This window comes from Scyliorhinus canicula, chromosome 16, assembly GCF_902713615.1.
Source record: "Scyliorhinus canicula chromosome 16, sScyCan1.1, whole genome shotgun sequence".
In the NCBI taxonomy this organism is placed as follows: Eukaryota; Metazoa; Chordata; class Chondrichthyes; order Carcharhiniformes; family Scyliorhinidae; genus Scyliorhinus; species Scyliorhinus canicula.
The window spans coordinates 61781728-61798894 of NC_052161.1; the positions used below are offsets into that span (position 1 = coordinate 61781728).

General features: G+C 45.8%; 1 protein-coding gene across 6 annotated transcripts in view; it reads right to left on the minus strand.

Moving 5' to 3' along the window:
- The window catches only part of stambpl1 (STAM binding protein-like 1), a 98661-nt gene that overhangs the window by 53914 nt on the left and 27580 nt on the right, over positions 1-17167 (minus strand). The window contains exons 1-3 of one of the 6 annotated variants that reach the window (XM_038821412.1): positions 11783-12014; positions 9047-9139; positions 5602-5751 (exon numbers count right to left, since the gene is read on the minus strand). The exons of 1 other annotated variant lie outside the window; for it this stretch is intronic. In XM_038821412.1, coding sequence (XP_038677340.1) covers positions 5602-5751; positions 9047-9127 — 231 coding nt within the window. In that variant the 5' untranslated portion in view covers positions 9128-9139; positions 11783-12014. Of the gene's footprint in view, positions 1-5601; positions 5752-9046; positions 9140-11782; positions 12015-17167 lie in introns of those variants that run through there. 4 more of the 6 variants (XM_038821411.1, XM_038821414.1, XM_038821413.1 and 1 more) reach the window with 4 other exon arrangements.

Genomic DNA, 17167 nt, shown 5'->3' on the forward strand with positions numbered 1-17167 from the left:
TAAAATACAGGTCCCACACTTAGTTCGTTCTCCTTAACCAGCCCTCCTCTCTGGACCAGCATCTTGACCAGCTTTTGCCAAGAAGACCTTGAACGAGAGAGAGGAGAGGTTTGGGACAGCAGCCGCCAGCAAGTAAGTCTCACAATGATCGCTACCAGAGATAGACACTCCTGACCCCTTTTTAACCCTTACCAACCTGAAGTCTGCAGACCAGAGCAGAGCAAGAGGCCTTGTCTCCTGATCCGGCAGTTCCCTTGAGATAAGTATTGGTTTCTTTAGCGGTAGGAATAGTTTAATGCTCTTAGCGTGTGCATGGTTAGTATTATAATAAACTCAGTTGTTTGAACTTACTAATTGGTGTATGGTTTTATTGCTTTGAACTTAACCTTGAAACTTGTGGCAGTATCTTAACGATACCTGGCAACTCCAGAGCTAAATCGAGTGTTAAGCACACTCACCCAGAACGAGCAACATTTAGTGGCGACTCCTAGACAGGACTCGATTAGAAGTGCCCCCCCCCCCCCCCCCCCCCCCACTCCGAGAGAACCCAGAAATTTGAATTGGAAATCCAATTGGGAAAAGGAAAAACCACAAGTGTTCAAGGAGTTCAAATCAATAGTCATAATTCGGAAGTGTGTTTTTGCATGCGTAACTAACAGGGTTGTAAGGTTAAATCGAGAGATTTTTGTTGCGACAAACTGTCGGGAGTTTTATAATCGGAACATAGCGAAAGCCGTACCCGTATTTTAAGCATTGCCTTATCATCCCTTGTTCCAAATTAAAGAGAGCATAGAGAAAGAGGAAATGGCCATGCAGGCAATGGAACGCCTCATGAACCCAGAGCAATTCGTGGTCGCAGCGACCAACAGTAGCAGAGTAGGCCAGTGTCCCGTATGGGAGCTGGAACTCAGGAAATACCTGAAAGGGAAAGGATGGCCCCTTTGGAGCGAGTTTTGTTTGAATGAGGAGACAGGTCCCGGGAGTATAGGACATACTTGGTGGGAGAACCTATCTCAAATTCATAAGAAAGGTTTAGGAAAAGCATGCAAGCCGATGGCAATTGTGTCCTGCTTGGCACAATTGCGAGGCACAGAGGAGGTCGTTCGGACACTCCGCAAAGAATTAGAAGAGAGGAATAGGATGAGTAAAGTGGATGTCAGAGACATCGAATAGGAGAATCTAGAATTAAGAAGGAATTTGGCAGAGAAGGATAGAGAGGTGGATGATGCCAAGAGGGCACATCAGTCTTGTCTAGCCCATCTGAGCAGTTCCCAAACCCAGTATGAGAAAGCCTATCAGGATGTGCAGCGCGCAGTTCTGATAAGGGAAGATTCAGAGAAGCAGTTAGAGGCACTGCAAAAGCAATGCTCTGACCTAAAGGCAGCTTTAAGAGCACTCCATGCTGCCACCACTGAGCAAAGGCAAAGCACAGTGGATCATGCGAAGTGTAGGAAGCAGATTGCGCAGCTGCAAATCTGCTTTCCGTACAGAATGGGTTCCAAGAGACATTTGGAACCCAGTTAGAAGAGGAGAATGCCCCAGATTGGCAGGAGTTGAGTGAGACAGCGCAGCGCTATGTTCAAGGACCATGTGCGCCAGCAGCGCAACAGAAAAGGAAAGCGCCCCAACCCCCCACAGATCAGATAGCACCCGCACCTATGAACCCAGTCACCACCCAAAGAAAGGCAACCACAGAAGGCGCACCCGACATCACCTACACCACCCCCTTAACTGTAACACAACTAAGGGACGCGTGTGAGAAAATCACCCCGTTCCTCCCCACTGCAGACCCCCACCAATTTTTCGCAAGAGTTAAATGACAGACAACCATGTACGGCCTGGATGAGCGAGAGCAAGTAAAGCTCACAGTGTTGAGTTTAGACTCATCGGTTGTAGCATCCCTCCCCGACCCACAGAACGTTGGAGGAGGCACACTAGAGGAGATGCATACAGCTATTTTAGACGCGATAGGGTACAATAGAGGAGACCCAGTCGAAGGCATAAATAAGTGCAGGCAGAAGAGGACAGAGCATCCCACAGCATTCGCAGGAAGGCTGTGGATTCATTTCACTGCCGTTTTTGGTGATTTAGACCGCGCTCATTTAACCCACGACAATATGGTTAAATGGACCCGCACCGTCATCTCCCACGCCACAGGTGCAGGACAGAATGTCTGCAGTAGTTATGACCCCTCAGAAGAGGCCCATAATGAAAAATGGGTTTTGAAAAGATTGTCCCGCGCTTGGGAACAGTCCGTCCAAGGCAAGGTTAAAGTAAAGACCCCAGAAGAAGCTCAGGCTGTAGCAGATATACAGGCAGTAAGAGCGCACCAAAACCCCGCATGGGTAAATGAAGGAAAGAACAGATCCCCACAGAAGTCGCAGGAATGTTGCAACTGCGGACATTTAGGACATTTTGCAAAAGAATGCAACACCCCACAGAGATCTCAGAGAGGCCAGCAGACAGGCACTCTGACCAGGAACAAAGCAAAGCTTATCCATAATATAGGGACGCAGTCAGGACAGACCAATGTGGACGGAACGGACTGACTGTGTTCGGGCTCCCCCATTTGGGTCTGTGACACCCTCTAGGACCGATCCGGAAGACCGGTGGTCACAGCAAAGATTAGAGGGAAGCCCATAGAATTACTTTGGGACACAGGAGGGTCCCACACTACCATTAATTCCTCCACTACACCACAGGCAGACACGTGGCCCACTACAGCTTCAATTACACTCAGCGGATTTACAGGTCACTCACAGCAGGGACACATTACAGCCCCTGTATCAATCCAACTAGGGAATATCTCCACCAGACACCCCATTGTTTTAGTTAATCTGCCCCGCGCAGCAGAACACATACTGGGCATTGACTTAATGAATGCCCACAGCCTGTCGTTCGATCCAGTCAATCAGTGTGTCTGGCGAATGGCAAAATCTGACCGAGCACCCGCAACTCTCACAGTGGGAGAGTATGCAAACAGGATTAGCGCAGTAGGCGACTATTGTTTTGATCCGACCACGCTGAGCAATGACAAACAGATTAGGGCAGTTTTGAATAGACACAGGACAGCATTTGCCAGTCACCGGCACGACTGCGGCAGAATGACTGGACAAGTTCAAGTTACTGGACCTGACCCGAGACCACAGAGACAGTACCGATTTCCCCTAGAAGCAGAGGGAGAAATTGGAAAGGTTATAGAGAGCTTATTAGAGCAGGGTGTACTTAGGGCAGTAGCCTCAACTAATAATGCACCTATTTGGCCAGTGAGGAAGCCCGACGGATCATGGCATCTGACCATTGATTATCAGGAACTCAACAAAGTAACCCCAGCAGTAGCCCCACGGTAGCAACAAGTCCCGAGACCATTCTCAAACAGGGACTCCGCTCCAAATATTTCACGGTATTGGACATTAGCAACGGCCTCTTGTCAATCCCATTGGCAAAGGTGTGCCAGTACAAATTTGCCTCCACATTTAAAGGACTGCAGTATACGTGGACATGCCTCCCACAAGAATTCCACAATTCCCCCTCCATTTTCCACCGACAGCTGGCAAATGGACTAGCAAAATCTTCCCGACCCAAATGTCTGGTACAGTATGTGGCCGACCTATTACTGCAGACAGACGCCAAGGCAGAGCACATCACGCTTCTGGCCGAACTCCTGGAACTATTACAAGAGATTGGATGTAAAGTTAACCCCAGAAAAGGCCCAGATATTGGAGAATCAGTGATGTATTTGGGTACAGTCATCACACACGTCAAACGCGAGATAGAGTTCAAAAGAATTGACTCGATCGTCAAATTGCCCCTTTCCCAGAATGTTTCAGCCCTCCGGTCGTTTTTAGGACTGGTTGGGTATTGTCGGAACCATATCGATGGTTTTGCGACCAAGGCAGCCCCACTTTCAGACCTCCTTAAGAAAGGAGCCCCTTGGGAATGGCTTCCGCAGCATACAGAGGCTGTGGAAGAGTTAAAGAAAGCCCTTAGCGCAGCACCCACGCTACAAGTTCCAGACCAGCTCTCCCCCTATGCAATTGAGGTAGCTAGCACAGATCTGACCCTCTCGGCCGTGCTCCTTCAGGAACGGCACGAGCAGCTACGACCAGTGGCTTATGCCTCCAGACCTTTAGATCCCATAGAACAAGAATTTTCAACCTGCGAGAGGCACCTACTAGCAGTATTTTGGGCAGTTCAGTACTTCTCGTACATTACCGGACTCAATCCCATCACCATTTTGACCGAACACACCCCCACACAGTTACTTTTAGACGGTCGACTGAAGGACGGTTCAGTGAGCCAGATAAGAGCAGCTAGGTGGACACTACTGTTGCAAGGACGGGACATAACAGTTAAACGGACCAAAACACACATTTTTAGCGGACAACCTACAGTACCCAGGACAACCCCATGATTGCGAGATAGTAGCACCCCTACACAACACAGGACCTTTCATTGCCAAGACGCCCCCCAGGAAGATAGGGAATTCAAGCCAGAGCCCCCAGCACACAGACACGTGTGCCCCATTGAAGATACATGTGGACGGTTCATCCACAGTTTTAGATGGCGAACGCATCACTGGATGCGGGATTTATGTTGAGGATGCACAGGGACGCGCTTTAGAGGAGATATCTCTAAAACTAGGCTTATCATGGGGTCCAGAGATGCTGTAGGACAAATCTCAGCTGCTACTGCCTCCTCGGAGGTCGGGGGTCATGGTGTTTCTCTTCACCTACGTACATGGAGGGCAGGCTCTGAACACTTTCTCAGCCCTCAACATCCTCAGCAATAGAGAAGACTGGCAGGCATGAGAGATTGTGTTGATTTGGGGGGAAGGGGGTTAATCTCCCGTGGATGGGGGTTTGGGGAGGTGGCGGGGGCATTGTGCCAACAGCAGCGCCTCTTCACAGCCATCAGTGTGGGAGCTGACAGAGACATGGTGCTACCACTCTCACCCTGCACAGGCATAAAGTACTGAGTGTGTGCGGGGGTTTGCAGAGCATGGCACCATGAAATGATAGCATGGCAGATCTGCAAGGGTGAATAAAGTGATGTTTAATACAAGAGCAATATAATAATCGTGACTTATCTCTACTAGTGCCTAGGTTCACCCGTGCCCACTAGGTGCCCACAGTTTCTTACTCTTCCTCACCCTCCCGCAATGTCTAGGCCTTGGATCCACAGCTGGGGTTGAGGTGGTCTACTGCCTTCCACGCCCTGTTGCCTGAGATGATCTTGGTGGGCATCTCCTGAGAGCTTGGACTTTCAGGGTCCATGCCTACTTTCAGGCTGCACAGGTGTGGTAGTATTGCCCTCCTCGGTGTGCTGCGCTGGAGGTATATCGCTCACAGGGAGGGGGTGTCAGATGGATGGACAGTCCAGGGTCTCCTGGGTGCAAGGCCTCAGGCTGCGCTCCTGCTTGAAAGTGTACAGTGGGTGAATGGGCATGGAAATGCCATAGCTTGGCACAGGGGGCATGAGATGACATGGACAGTGCACGGAGAGTGGTTGAAAGGTGAACAGGATGTGAGGGTGAGGGCTTGAGAGCCTGTGCTTTTGTTCAACTGGGGAAAAGTCATCTGGAACTGAGGTGGGCCTGACCTGGCATCCACAGGTCCTTGTGGCTGTCTCCAAACTTCTTCCCGGGTTGGATGGCTTGACTCCAGCTCGCAACCTGCCTCCATAAATGAAGATTCCCACAATGGCGGGTACTTCCTCCCGAGCTGGGAAATTTTCCAGATGCTCCCTGGCCTAGAACGAAAATTCAGGCTAATATATCCAAGTAGAGTGGAGACCAACAAGGCCAATAAAATGTAACATAAAATGTTGAACATCATGGTTAATACAGTAGATAACATGAAGAAGAGGCTGTGATTAAACTGTATTGCGGTCTGGTCAGATCTCACCTGAAGTATCATGGCCAATTCTGGTCAACAAGAAACAAGAGAAACATTAAAATATGGGAAGCAGTGCAGGGTAGATTCACAACATCGACCCCTTCAAGTGTTCAAGAAAGAAATACTGGAGAAGTTCAAACTTCCCAGCCACAAAAGAGGGCAGCCGAGATGTATCCCTGTGAAAGTATAAAAGGTAGCTGACGGCATAGAAAGACCAATATTATTTTTAATTAAATTGCAAGAGCAGGGTTTAATGATAGGCTTTCAAACCAGTAAAAGGTCCAATTTATTAGTAAAAGGTTTAAGTCCGATATCATGAAGAAAGTTAAGTGTAACAGAAGCAAAAACCTCAAATAGGTGCTGCATATAAAGAAGATGGACTGAATGGCCTTCTCTTCGGTAATAGTTTTGTGGAGGAATGTCCATCTCTCTTTCATGGGTATTGGGAAGCCTGATGGTGCACGTTCTTTTGGTGGAGTCTATGCCTGTAACTATGCACACAATGACCAAGATGCAATACCTCAACCACTGCCAGAGCTACATATGGAGTGTCAGAGAACAGAAAATCCTTCCACAAAATGTCATTAACCAGCAAATCGGTCCAATATGCTAAAGCTGAAGACATTCCATTGTCCTGATTTAATATGATTAAAAGATAACATTTTATTTTTTTACAATAAAACAATTCATTTTGAAAGTATATTTGCTTTGACCAGGAAAAAAAATATTTTAATTAAATTTGATTGTCACAAATATTTTGTTCAATTTATTCTAACATGAGTTTTTAAAAATTAATTCATAGGATGTGGCAATTCTCGGAGGTGTGGCGAATCGGCGCCATTTGCGCCGGCGCGTTTGGTGTGGCGCCAGCCGCTGGAATTGGCGGAGCCGCCGATTCTCCGGCCCGGATGGAGTCCCGCCGGCGCCGTTCACCCCTGGTCACTGTCGGCAGGAACTCTGCGGGAACAGTCGGGGGGGCCTCCGATGGGGTCTGGCCTGCGATCGGGGCCCACCAATCGGTGGGCCGGCCTCTTCCCCCCCCACCCCCCCAGGCCTACTTCCTTGTAGGCGGGCCGGCCCCTGAACACCGACCCTATGTTGGTCCGGGCCATCGCTAAAGATGTCCCCCACGCATGCGCAGGTTGGCACGGCCCAACTGTGCATTCACGCGTTGGCGCGGTGTAAGGAGGCTGGAGCAGCGTGAACCACTCCAGCGCCGTGCTGGTGCCCTGTGGGGGCCATAATCTGTCGTAACCGGGCTGGTTCACGCAGTTGTGAAACGGTATTCATGATGGTGCGAACACTTGGACCCAATATTGGAGAATGGCCCCTATCATTCTGCAGTCTCTCCTTCCTTCCCTATTGTACAGCATACTAATACATGTGACAATAATAAATCAAATCAAATCAAGTAGAGAGTATTCCGTCATTTTCCTGACTCAGGCCTTGTAGATGGTGTACAGACTTTGGGGAGTCAGGAGGAGTGTTACTCCCCATAGGATTCCTAGTCTCTGACCTGCTCTGGTAGCCACAGTATTAATATGGCTAGTCCAGTTCAGTTTCTGGTCAATGGTAACCCCCAGGATGCTGATTGTGGGGGATTCAGCGATAGCAACGGCATTGAATGTCAAGAGGTGATGGTTAGACTCTCTCTCTTGTTGGAGATGGTAATTTCCTGGAACTTGTGTGATACTAATGTTACTTGTCACTTGCCAACCCAAGCCTGGATTCTGTCCAGGTCTTGCTGTAGTTGGATATGAGCTGCTTCATTATTTGAGGAGGCATGAGTGGTGCTAAAAATTATGCAGTCATCAACATACATCCCCACCTCTGACCTTATGATTGAAGATTGATGTAGCAGCTAGTTCACTACTCTGAGGAACTCCTGCAGTGATGGTCCTGGAGCAGAGATGATTGACCTCCAACCACCACAACCATCTTCCTTTGTGCCAGGTATGACTCCAGCAAGTAGTGGGATTACCCTCCGATTTCCAATGACTCCAGTTTTGCTGGGGCTCCTTGATACCATACTCGATCAAATGATGCCTTGATATCAAGGGTAGTCACTCTCACCTCACCTCTGGAATTCAGCTCTTTTGTCCATGTTTGAATCAAGACTGTAATGAAGTCAGGAGCTGAGTGATCCTGGCGAAACCCAAACTGTGCGCCGTGATCAGGTTATTGTTAAGTAAGATCTGCGTAATAGCTCTGTTGATGACCCCTTCCACCACTTTAGTGATGATTGACAGTAGACTGATAGGGCGGTAATTGGCCCGGTTGGATTTGTTCTGTTTCTTCTGTAGCGGACACATCAGGACAATTTTACACACTGCTGTCGGGTAGATGCCAGTGTTTTAGCTGTACTGGAACAGTTTGGCTATGGCTGGGGCAACCTCTGGAGCACGACTTGCTGGAATATTGTCAGGGCTCAGACTGCAGTACCCAGTGTCTTCAGCTGCTTCTTGAAATCACGTGGAATGAATCGTATTGGCTGAAGACTGACATCTGTGGGGCTGAGGAACTCTGGAGGAGGCCAATATAGATCACCCACTAAACATTTACGGCTGAAGATTGTTGCAAATGCTTCAGTCTTTTCTTTTGCACTGATATGCTGGGCTCCTCCATCATGGAGGATGGGGATAGCTGTGAAGCTTCCTCCTCCCAATGAATTAATTAATTGTCCACCACCATTCACGGCTGGATGTGGCAGGACTGAAGAGCTTAGATCCGATCAGTTGGTTGCGGAATTGCTTAGCTCTGTCTATTACTTGCTGCTAGTATTGAGGCGAGTATTTAACATTCATGGAACTCAAGGATCATAATAATTACATCCTGTCCCTTTGCCTACTGATGATTTCTACCATTTAGTCCAGTTCAGTTGAAAAGCAGACAATCCTCAGCAATTTGTTTTCCATCATATTCGAATGGGAGAGTTTAAAACGTTGTACAGCAATAATTCATGCTACTTAACCCAATTTATATTTATTAACCTAATTTATTGTTTTAGATACCTAATTTATATGCATCAGATTAGAAAACAAACTTTTGTATATAAATTGTTTCTGTGAAGTTAAGTTTTCAAATATTTTTGCAAGTTTTAACCATAGCAAGTTTTGATCACTGTATCATTAAGAATAATAAGGCAGTACCAGAGAGGTGAGTGTAAATGGATGATCAGATTCCATATTTGCCCACGAACTGCCTTTGGAGCTTCCACCCAAGGTATCCATTCCTCACCTCACCTAGGAGGAAACAAAAAGTACCCATTATGAGATTCCCTTCTTCTAACAATAGTTCTAGTGTAAATATTTCACTATTAAAACCATAAAATCGTAATCCTAGAGATTGGTGGTTCGTATCAAACAGGACGTCAATTTTGCTGTTTGCAAGAGGCAACATGCAGAATGTACCCAACCAGCTTGTGCTTGTAATACTCAGAACAGGGTTCAACATTACGTGTGATTCCACGACTGGACAACGTTCACAAAACTCTCCCGAGTGTGCTAACATTTACACTGACAACCAATTTAAGATTGTCAGTGGCTCACTTACGTGGGCTAGAAGCTACATATATTCACACGCAGGGTCCTGTCCAAACAGGCATTGTGTCTTTTTCAATGAAACAAAATCTTGAGCGACTGACATTCCTTGCTTCATCCTCCATGCCTTGACCCATCAGAGCCAACCTGCCTGGTTTGAATTTAAACAAAAGCTTGGCAGTTAACTGCTCCCTGGTGCATTCTCCATGGCAACACCTCTACTAATCAAAGTCCTTGTGCCAATCAGTCAGCATCCTCTTCACATGCAATATGAATTGTTGTTCCCTTTAGATTTGGTTTTCATGCAAATTTGTCCTGATGAGTGCCAGATGTGAAGCTTCAACAACATTTCTTTTTTCAGTAATATTGAAGTTCTGTACTACCAAACCGCTATAATCATAGAGTTCTTTAGATCCCCAAGGGTATATATCTTCCTTCCCTGAGTGATCTTTCAGAGGTAGAGGCGGGAACCCTCACAACGTTTAAGAAGCATTTTGATGAGCACTTGAAATAGAACAGCAGACAAGTACTGGAAAATGGGATTAGAATAGATAGATCCTTGATGGTGGATGCAGAGGTGATGGGCCAAATGGCCTCTTTCTGTGCTGCATGACTGTGGCTCTCCATCTAACCAGCCCGAGCTTGTAAAACTCAAAACAATGTGTCCAGCATTCAATGTGATTCTTCTGCAATTGGACCATATTTGCTAAATAATCCTCCGAGTACTAAAAGTTATGCTGACTAAAAGATTTTCAGTCAAGCTTGCTGTGTAGCACTTTTGTGTGTACTGGAAGCTACATATATTAACACATAGGACCCTGTTCTTTGCAGACAAAAAGAACATTGCGCCGTTTCAACTAAACAAATAAGTGATAAGTCATTTGCTGGTTCATTCCTCAGAGCAATTCCTTGACCAGAGTCAAGCTGCTTGGTTTAAAATTTGAAACAATGCTTGGTAGTTAACTGACAGCCATCATTTACTAGTGCAGTCTCCACGTTAGCCAAACAACACTGTCTTGTCAACCAGCATAAAGTTATTGTTTTCCCTGACATTGGTATTCTTGCCATGATGAGTGCTGGTATTCTTGCCATGATGAGTGCTGGATAAAAACTTTGACAAAATGACTTTTTTCAGCAATACAAAAAGTATAATTTTGACCCAATCATTCTTAAGATAGAAACATACAAAAATACAAGAAATTACCACACATACCTTAAACTAGACTGTGCATCTTCCCCAATCATTAGGGATACTATCTACTGAGGGAAGAGCAGAAAATTGTCAGAGGTAGAGCAGCACGGTGGCGCAGTGGATAGCATTGCTGCCTCACAGCACCGAGGTCCCTGGCTCGATCCCGGCTCTGGGTCACTGTCTGTGTGGAGTTTGCACATTTTCCCTGTGTTTGCGTGGGTTTCGCCCAACAACCCAAAGATGTGTCTGTGTGGAGTCCCCGGGTGCTCCGGTTTCCTCCCACAGTCCAAAGATGTATAGGTTAGGTGGATTGGCTCTGCCAAATTGCCCTTAGTGTCCACAAATGGTGAGGTGGGGTTACAGGGATAGGTTGGAGGTGTGGGAATAGGATGGAGGTGTGGGCTTGGTACGGTACTCTTCCCAAGGGCCGGTGCAGACTCGATGGGCTGAATGGCCTTCTTCCGCATTGTAAATTCTATGATGTGCAGGGTAGGTGGATTGGCCACGCTAAATTGCCCCTTCATTAGAAAAGTTGAATTGGGTACTCTAAATTTTTGTTTAAAACTTTTTTTAAAAGAAAAATATCAGAGGTGAAAAACTTGATGCCGATTTCAGGAAAATCTCCAGGAAATTCCTCTCTGATTCCCTAACCCAATCAACCAAGCTGTGGCAGTGTGTTAACCCATGCTGCATGACTAGATGTACTTACTCCCTCCACTCCACCTCCAAGTGCCCAAATGACCTTAGGAATTAAAGTTCTACAGGACCAGAAAATAATTATTGCATCTGTATCAAACATTCTTCTTCATAAAGTACTTCACTGTTCATTCCTGTCTGCCAAAAATAAATTATAGTATCCTCCACTTTCAATTTTCAATGCTGCATGATTAGGGCTATTCTTGTTGCCAAATTAAATGTCCTCCTTTATATTCTGTCCAAGGTCAGAATATCCTTTCTGATAGTTCAGTATACACCACTATATGCAACAATCAAAACGGTAGAAGTGCACCACGGTTTTGTACTGCCGAATTAGCAGTTTCTGGGATCTGCTCTTTGTTTGCCATGTTTGCCTTTTTTAATCCTCCAATTACACATTGGTCATTTTCTAATAATTCTCATAAATTCCTCTTCCTTGGCATAATTCAAAGACTTACCCACTTATTCCATGGTTGCTTTCCCTTCCAAAACTTTGCTCCTTCTGAAACCACTTGGCTCTCCACGGTTTGCGATCCCTCCCAATTTAGCTTTATTGGCAAAATGTGAAGAGCCTTATTACCACCACTGGCTCCAAATCATTAGGGACATCCACATTTCTCATAGAATCTGCTGGTGTAGACTTTAAATCCTGGAACTATATCCTCCAGTAGCAACTGACACTGCAGCACCTCTACAGAGAGGGTCAATGCATGTACAGCGTGATAAGCTATGTACAGGCAGTCTTTCTTTCTGAATGTGACACAGAAATTTAAAATGGAAAGAGCTGTTAGGAAGTGTGTCAGACACAAGATTGTTATTTGAGATATTGGAAACAACCGCTGCAGAACAGTCCACTTCTCACTAGTCAGCTGTTTCCACATAGATTTGGCTCCTCTAACCTTTGTTTTCTCTGACTCAACCACTTACTTATTATCAAATACAGTAACTTTACTCCAATTCTGCGCCTTCCACCCTGAAGTGGTAGCGTGTCAAAGTGCTTTACTGAAGCCCACGTAAAATTAACTGAATGAGACCGGTTTACGACTGGATTTCGTGAATAATCTGTCAACACTGGAGTTAGTGGTGCAGATGTTCTGAATGCTATAAAATATGCAAACAAAAATTGGTGGTTATAAATATGAGCTCACAGCCAAAGAAAGTGGTGAGGGCTGGGAGCAGGTGTTGAGGAGAGGGTGGATGGGAGTTGGGGAGGGGGTGGGGAGACAGTCACCACGCAACCATTACAGTAACGCGCCTGAAACAACTTTGTTCTCTCCTCTTTCTCCCCCCCCCCCCCCTTGATAAACATAGTGAGCATGAATGTAAACTGTCTGGATCATCCAAAAGCTACGCATAAGCTCTTTGTCAAACTATGTACTATGTATAAACAATGCGTTGCACTGTGTAAATAATCTGGATGGCACTGTGACAATATAATTATACATTTGAAAACAATACAAAAAGCTGAGGAAACATGAACAGGAGCTCAATGAGCACCATCTGCTGTTTCCCAGCCTCCCACACCGCATCTCAGGAGCCCCCAGGTATCTCACTCACGCTATTGGCTGCACCCTTTCAGGCCCAGCTGCATTCCTCAGGAAAGCTTCAGCAGTCTTTGATCCCCAATATATCCAGAGAGTCCCTACAGTATGAAGGGAGCCATTCGGCCCATCGGGTCTGCACCGATCCTCTGAAATATAGCACTCTCACAAGTGCTGGGGCTGGTTTAGCACAGTGGGCTAAACAGTTGGCTTGTAAAGCAGAACAAGGCTAGCAGCGCAGGTTCAATTCCCATACCAGCCACTCCGAAAAAGCAGTAACTTAATTTCACAGTAACTTAATTTGAACCCTGCTTGTGACAATAAGCGATATTCAGTTTAATTTCTCTCTACTTAGACCTACTTCCCCCAACCTATTCCCCGCAACTCCGCGCATATTTCGTGGCGAACCCACCTAACCTGCACATCTTTGGACAGTGAGAGGAAACCCATGAAAACCCGGGGAGAACGTGCAGGCTCCACACAGACAGTCCCTGGCGTCGTGAAGCAGCAGTGCTAACCACTGTGCCACCCTACCGTGAAGAAAAAGTAACAGTGATCCCACTGCACCTTGACTCACAAATTAGGCCGAAACATTTCCCAGGGGAGAAAGGGAAGTTTTGAATTTGGGACAGAAAAATTAAAAAGAAACAACTCAAATTGAGGAAATCATTGCATTTTCCGTTCAAACATGAAGCCCAATATTTGTATCAGCTTGGATCAGTTAGTGGTTCTCTCTCCTGCAGGCTAGAAGGTATTGGATACAACCTCAGACCAAGAACTTTGAGCTCACAATCTGATCTGACATCCAGCACTGAAGCAAATATTGTGTTGAAGGAGAAAGTAGTCTTTGGTTGAGAAGGTAAACCAAAGCAACTCTGTTCATTTCAGTGTTTCAGTTGGGTGTTGAAATATCTCATGGCATCAAACCACAATCCTCCCGGTATCCTAGTCAGCAATTTGCACTTAACTAACATCACCAAAAAAAAAGAGATTAACTGCTCCTTCACCTCCTTACTGCATGGGGAATCTGAATGTGCAAAGATTGGCGACCACATTTCTCTACATAACAATCACAGTTACTGTAATATATTGCATTGAAACATTTGTGAGTGATGTGGTGAGTCGCTTTATCGTATTTTCTTCTAAGTAGCAAACGTAAAGTTAGTTGAAAAAGTACAAGTCATCAAAATATGATGGCTTATGCCACATCAGACGATGTATCAATTCAGAGTAGGATGTATATTTTGCAAATGAGACAAGCACATTAGATGTAACAAGTCATCCTACTCATGTGTAAAGAGCAGAGGAGTGACGTCATTTTCCTGCACACTTTTATTCAGCAAGAAAAGTACAATTGTGAAGCCCAAATGGCAGAGTTGGTAGCGCTCCATCTCTGAGCCAGAGGATTCTGGGGCTAAGCAGCACGGGTGTGATTTTGGCAGGGCGATTGGGGAAAAACAGGTGAAATACGAGGAGGTCCACCCGCCCTTCTGTCCATCCCTGACCCAGTCTCCATAATACAGTGGGCAGCGGGTGCCAAAATCAACAGCCAGTCCGCCATTTTAAAATAAACAATGAGAGGGCAATTGAGCTTGTTCCCAAGCCACCTAACCAATGTTACACCTCGCTCATATCGTAAAGTGATTGAAGTGAGGATTCTGCCTTTGAAATAATTTTTTTGTGCAGGCGGAAAGGAAGGCCGGAGCGAGTGTGTGTGTGTGGAGGGGGGGGGGGGGGGGGGGGGGGGGTAGGGAGGCAGCCATTGCATATCAGGGGCACTCCTCCCCCAAGATATTACACTCCTATTGTGCCTCCCCAGCTGGACCAGAACCTGCTGCCTACCCCACCCCATCACTTTCTTCCCTTGACTCCCTGATTTCACATTGCCTGCCTGCCCCACCCCCCCCCCCCCCCCCCGCACACAAGGGCCCAGATTTCCTGGCTCCGGCATCCATCTTCCCTTCACCATGTAGATGCTTGCAGTTCCAGAAGCACCCACTAATCAGTCCCAGGACTTCCTCCCACTGAAATACCATTCTCCGCCTATTTAGTCCTCCAGCAGCATATTGTGCCTGCCGAGTGGGCTTTTTTTTTTAAAATCCTTCAGCTGACAGATGATTTTTGCAATTGGTGGTGGAAGTCAGGAAACGTGTGGCGAGCAGTCCCTTTCATCTCTGCCATTAAATTCCACCCAAGGGCATGTTGGCCCCAGAAAAACCCAGCCACAAGTTTAAACAAGCTACATATTAACACACAGAGCACGGTCTTTTTCAGGCAGAAAGAACATGTACACATATTGCACCTTTTTTAACTAAACAAATAGGCGACAGCCATTCTATAGTTCATGCCTCAGGGGGATGCCTGAGCCAATCAGAGTCAACCTGGTCTGAATTTAAACAAAGCTTGACAGTTAACTTTCAGTCACCACTTAACTGGTGCATGCGTCATGACAATGCTTTTACCAATCAGAGTCCATTTGCCAAATGCCAATCAGAATCCATTTGCCAAACAATCGGCTCTCATGCAGTATAAATTGCTGTCTCTTTACACTGTGCATTTCCTAATGAATGCAGGACAAAAAAACGTCAACTACATGTGCCTTTTTTCAGCAATCTACTCATGTTTTGTACTACCAGCAACCATAAGGACCTAGTGTTCTTTAAGATCGGGCATTCTCCTTTAATAGCAGGGGCTGATTAGAAACCACACAGATCAAAAGAATAAAAAATTCCCCTTTAATGGTGTTGGGTGTGCGCATGTAGCTGGGAGTTTCTGGTTCCGCCCGCCCATCACTACCAGAAACCCCCACTCAAAATCAATGGACCTTTGACTGGTCTGTCAAATTTTCCATCCGCCGATCCCTGCCACAGGTGGTGCCAGAAAATCCTGGTGTGTGAGACAATATGTGTGTGTGTATATATAGTGTTTATGTGTGTGTACATATGTGTATTTGTGTGTGTGTGTGTGTGTGTGTGTGTGCGCGTGTGTGCGTGCGCGTATACCTATGTGCATGTGTGCGCAAGTGCAAGAGAGAGAGAACACAAAGTATATGCAATTATGGGTGTACTCACACAACAAAGAGGCAGAACAAAAACACAAAGAAAATGGAAACAGAAAAGGAAAGGGGAAGTAGAATCAAAAACAAAATAGCGTTTAACAGTGTTGAGTGGGTCTCAACAACATGGCAATTAATTTTAACTTGAGTTAACAAAACTGGCAGATTGGCCACTAAAATAATTCAACTGGTGTTAATGGTTCAGTATAAAGAGTTACTGTGGAATTTTTAAATATAAAGGAAGTAATAAATGTATGCTACATGAAGGCCTATAAATGTGTCATTACTATACAGCATGGGGTATATAGTCAGACAGATAATAGTCATTGGAAAGACAAAGGGGAAATCTATTATCAGTGGAAGGTAAAGCTCTTTCACTCATCTGTCTGTTAGGATTCCAGAAGGTCACACCACAGCTGCAGTACCATCTGCTCGTAATGGTAAAATAGCAATCTGAATCCTACCCAGTCAAATCTTAAATATATCTGTAGCATAAATAAATGATTCATTTAATGCAGTAAACATCCTAGCAGTATTAAAACAGTCAGTACTACAATAACATCAATGAGAATTAAAACATCTAGGAGCAATATAGAGAGGAAGTGTGCCGCAAATTAATGGTTATCTAGACTTGGAAGTCGTTAATATCAAACTTGGAAATTTTTGAATTTTAAAAGACATAGGACTGGATTCTCTGCCGTCGGGATACTCCATTTTGCCGGCAGCCCAGGGGTTTCCCGATGGCGTGGGGCTGCCCCACAGTGGGAAATCTCATTGACCAACCGGCAAAACGGAGCATCCCGCCGGTGTGCTGAACCAGAAATCTGGCAGAAAATTGCCAAGAAATCTGGCACGGTGGGACGGAGAATCCAGCCCGACATTCTTCACTAGAATGGGTGAGGTTGCCCCGTTGGGAAAAAAAAATAACTTTTTAAACAAGAATCCAAGGAGATTTTCCTAACTTGCCTATGTGAAAACAGCACCAAATCAGAGACCCTTCTGTATTTTGCCATGTAAAGTTACAGCTGGAAGCTCTGTTGCACATTAAATTATCCTGCAATACGAGTATCAGCCTACATCAATGCTAAAGCAAAATATAGTCTGGACAATATGTCTGCCCAATTACGACAAATGAATCTATCACTGGCTTTAACTGACATGCAATCTGAATGCCACTCGGCAGTTTCTGATGTCACCTGAAGGTCCATGATTCAATTGCACTGCAACCTCTCCAGTCTGGAAACAAA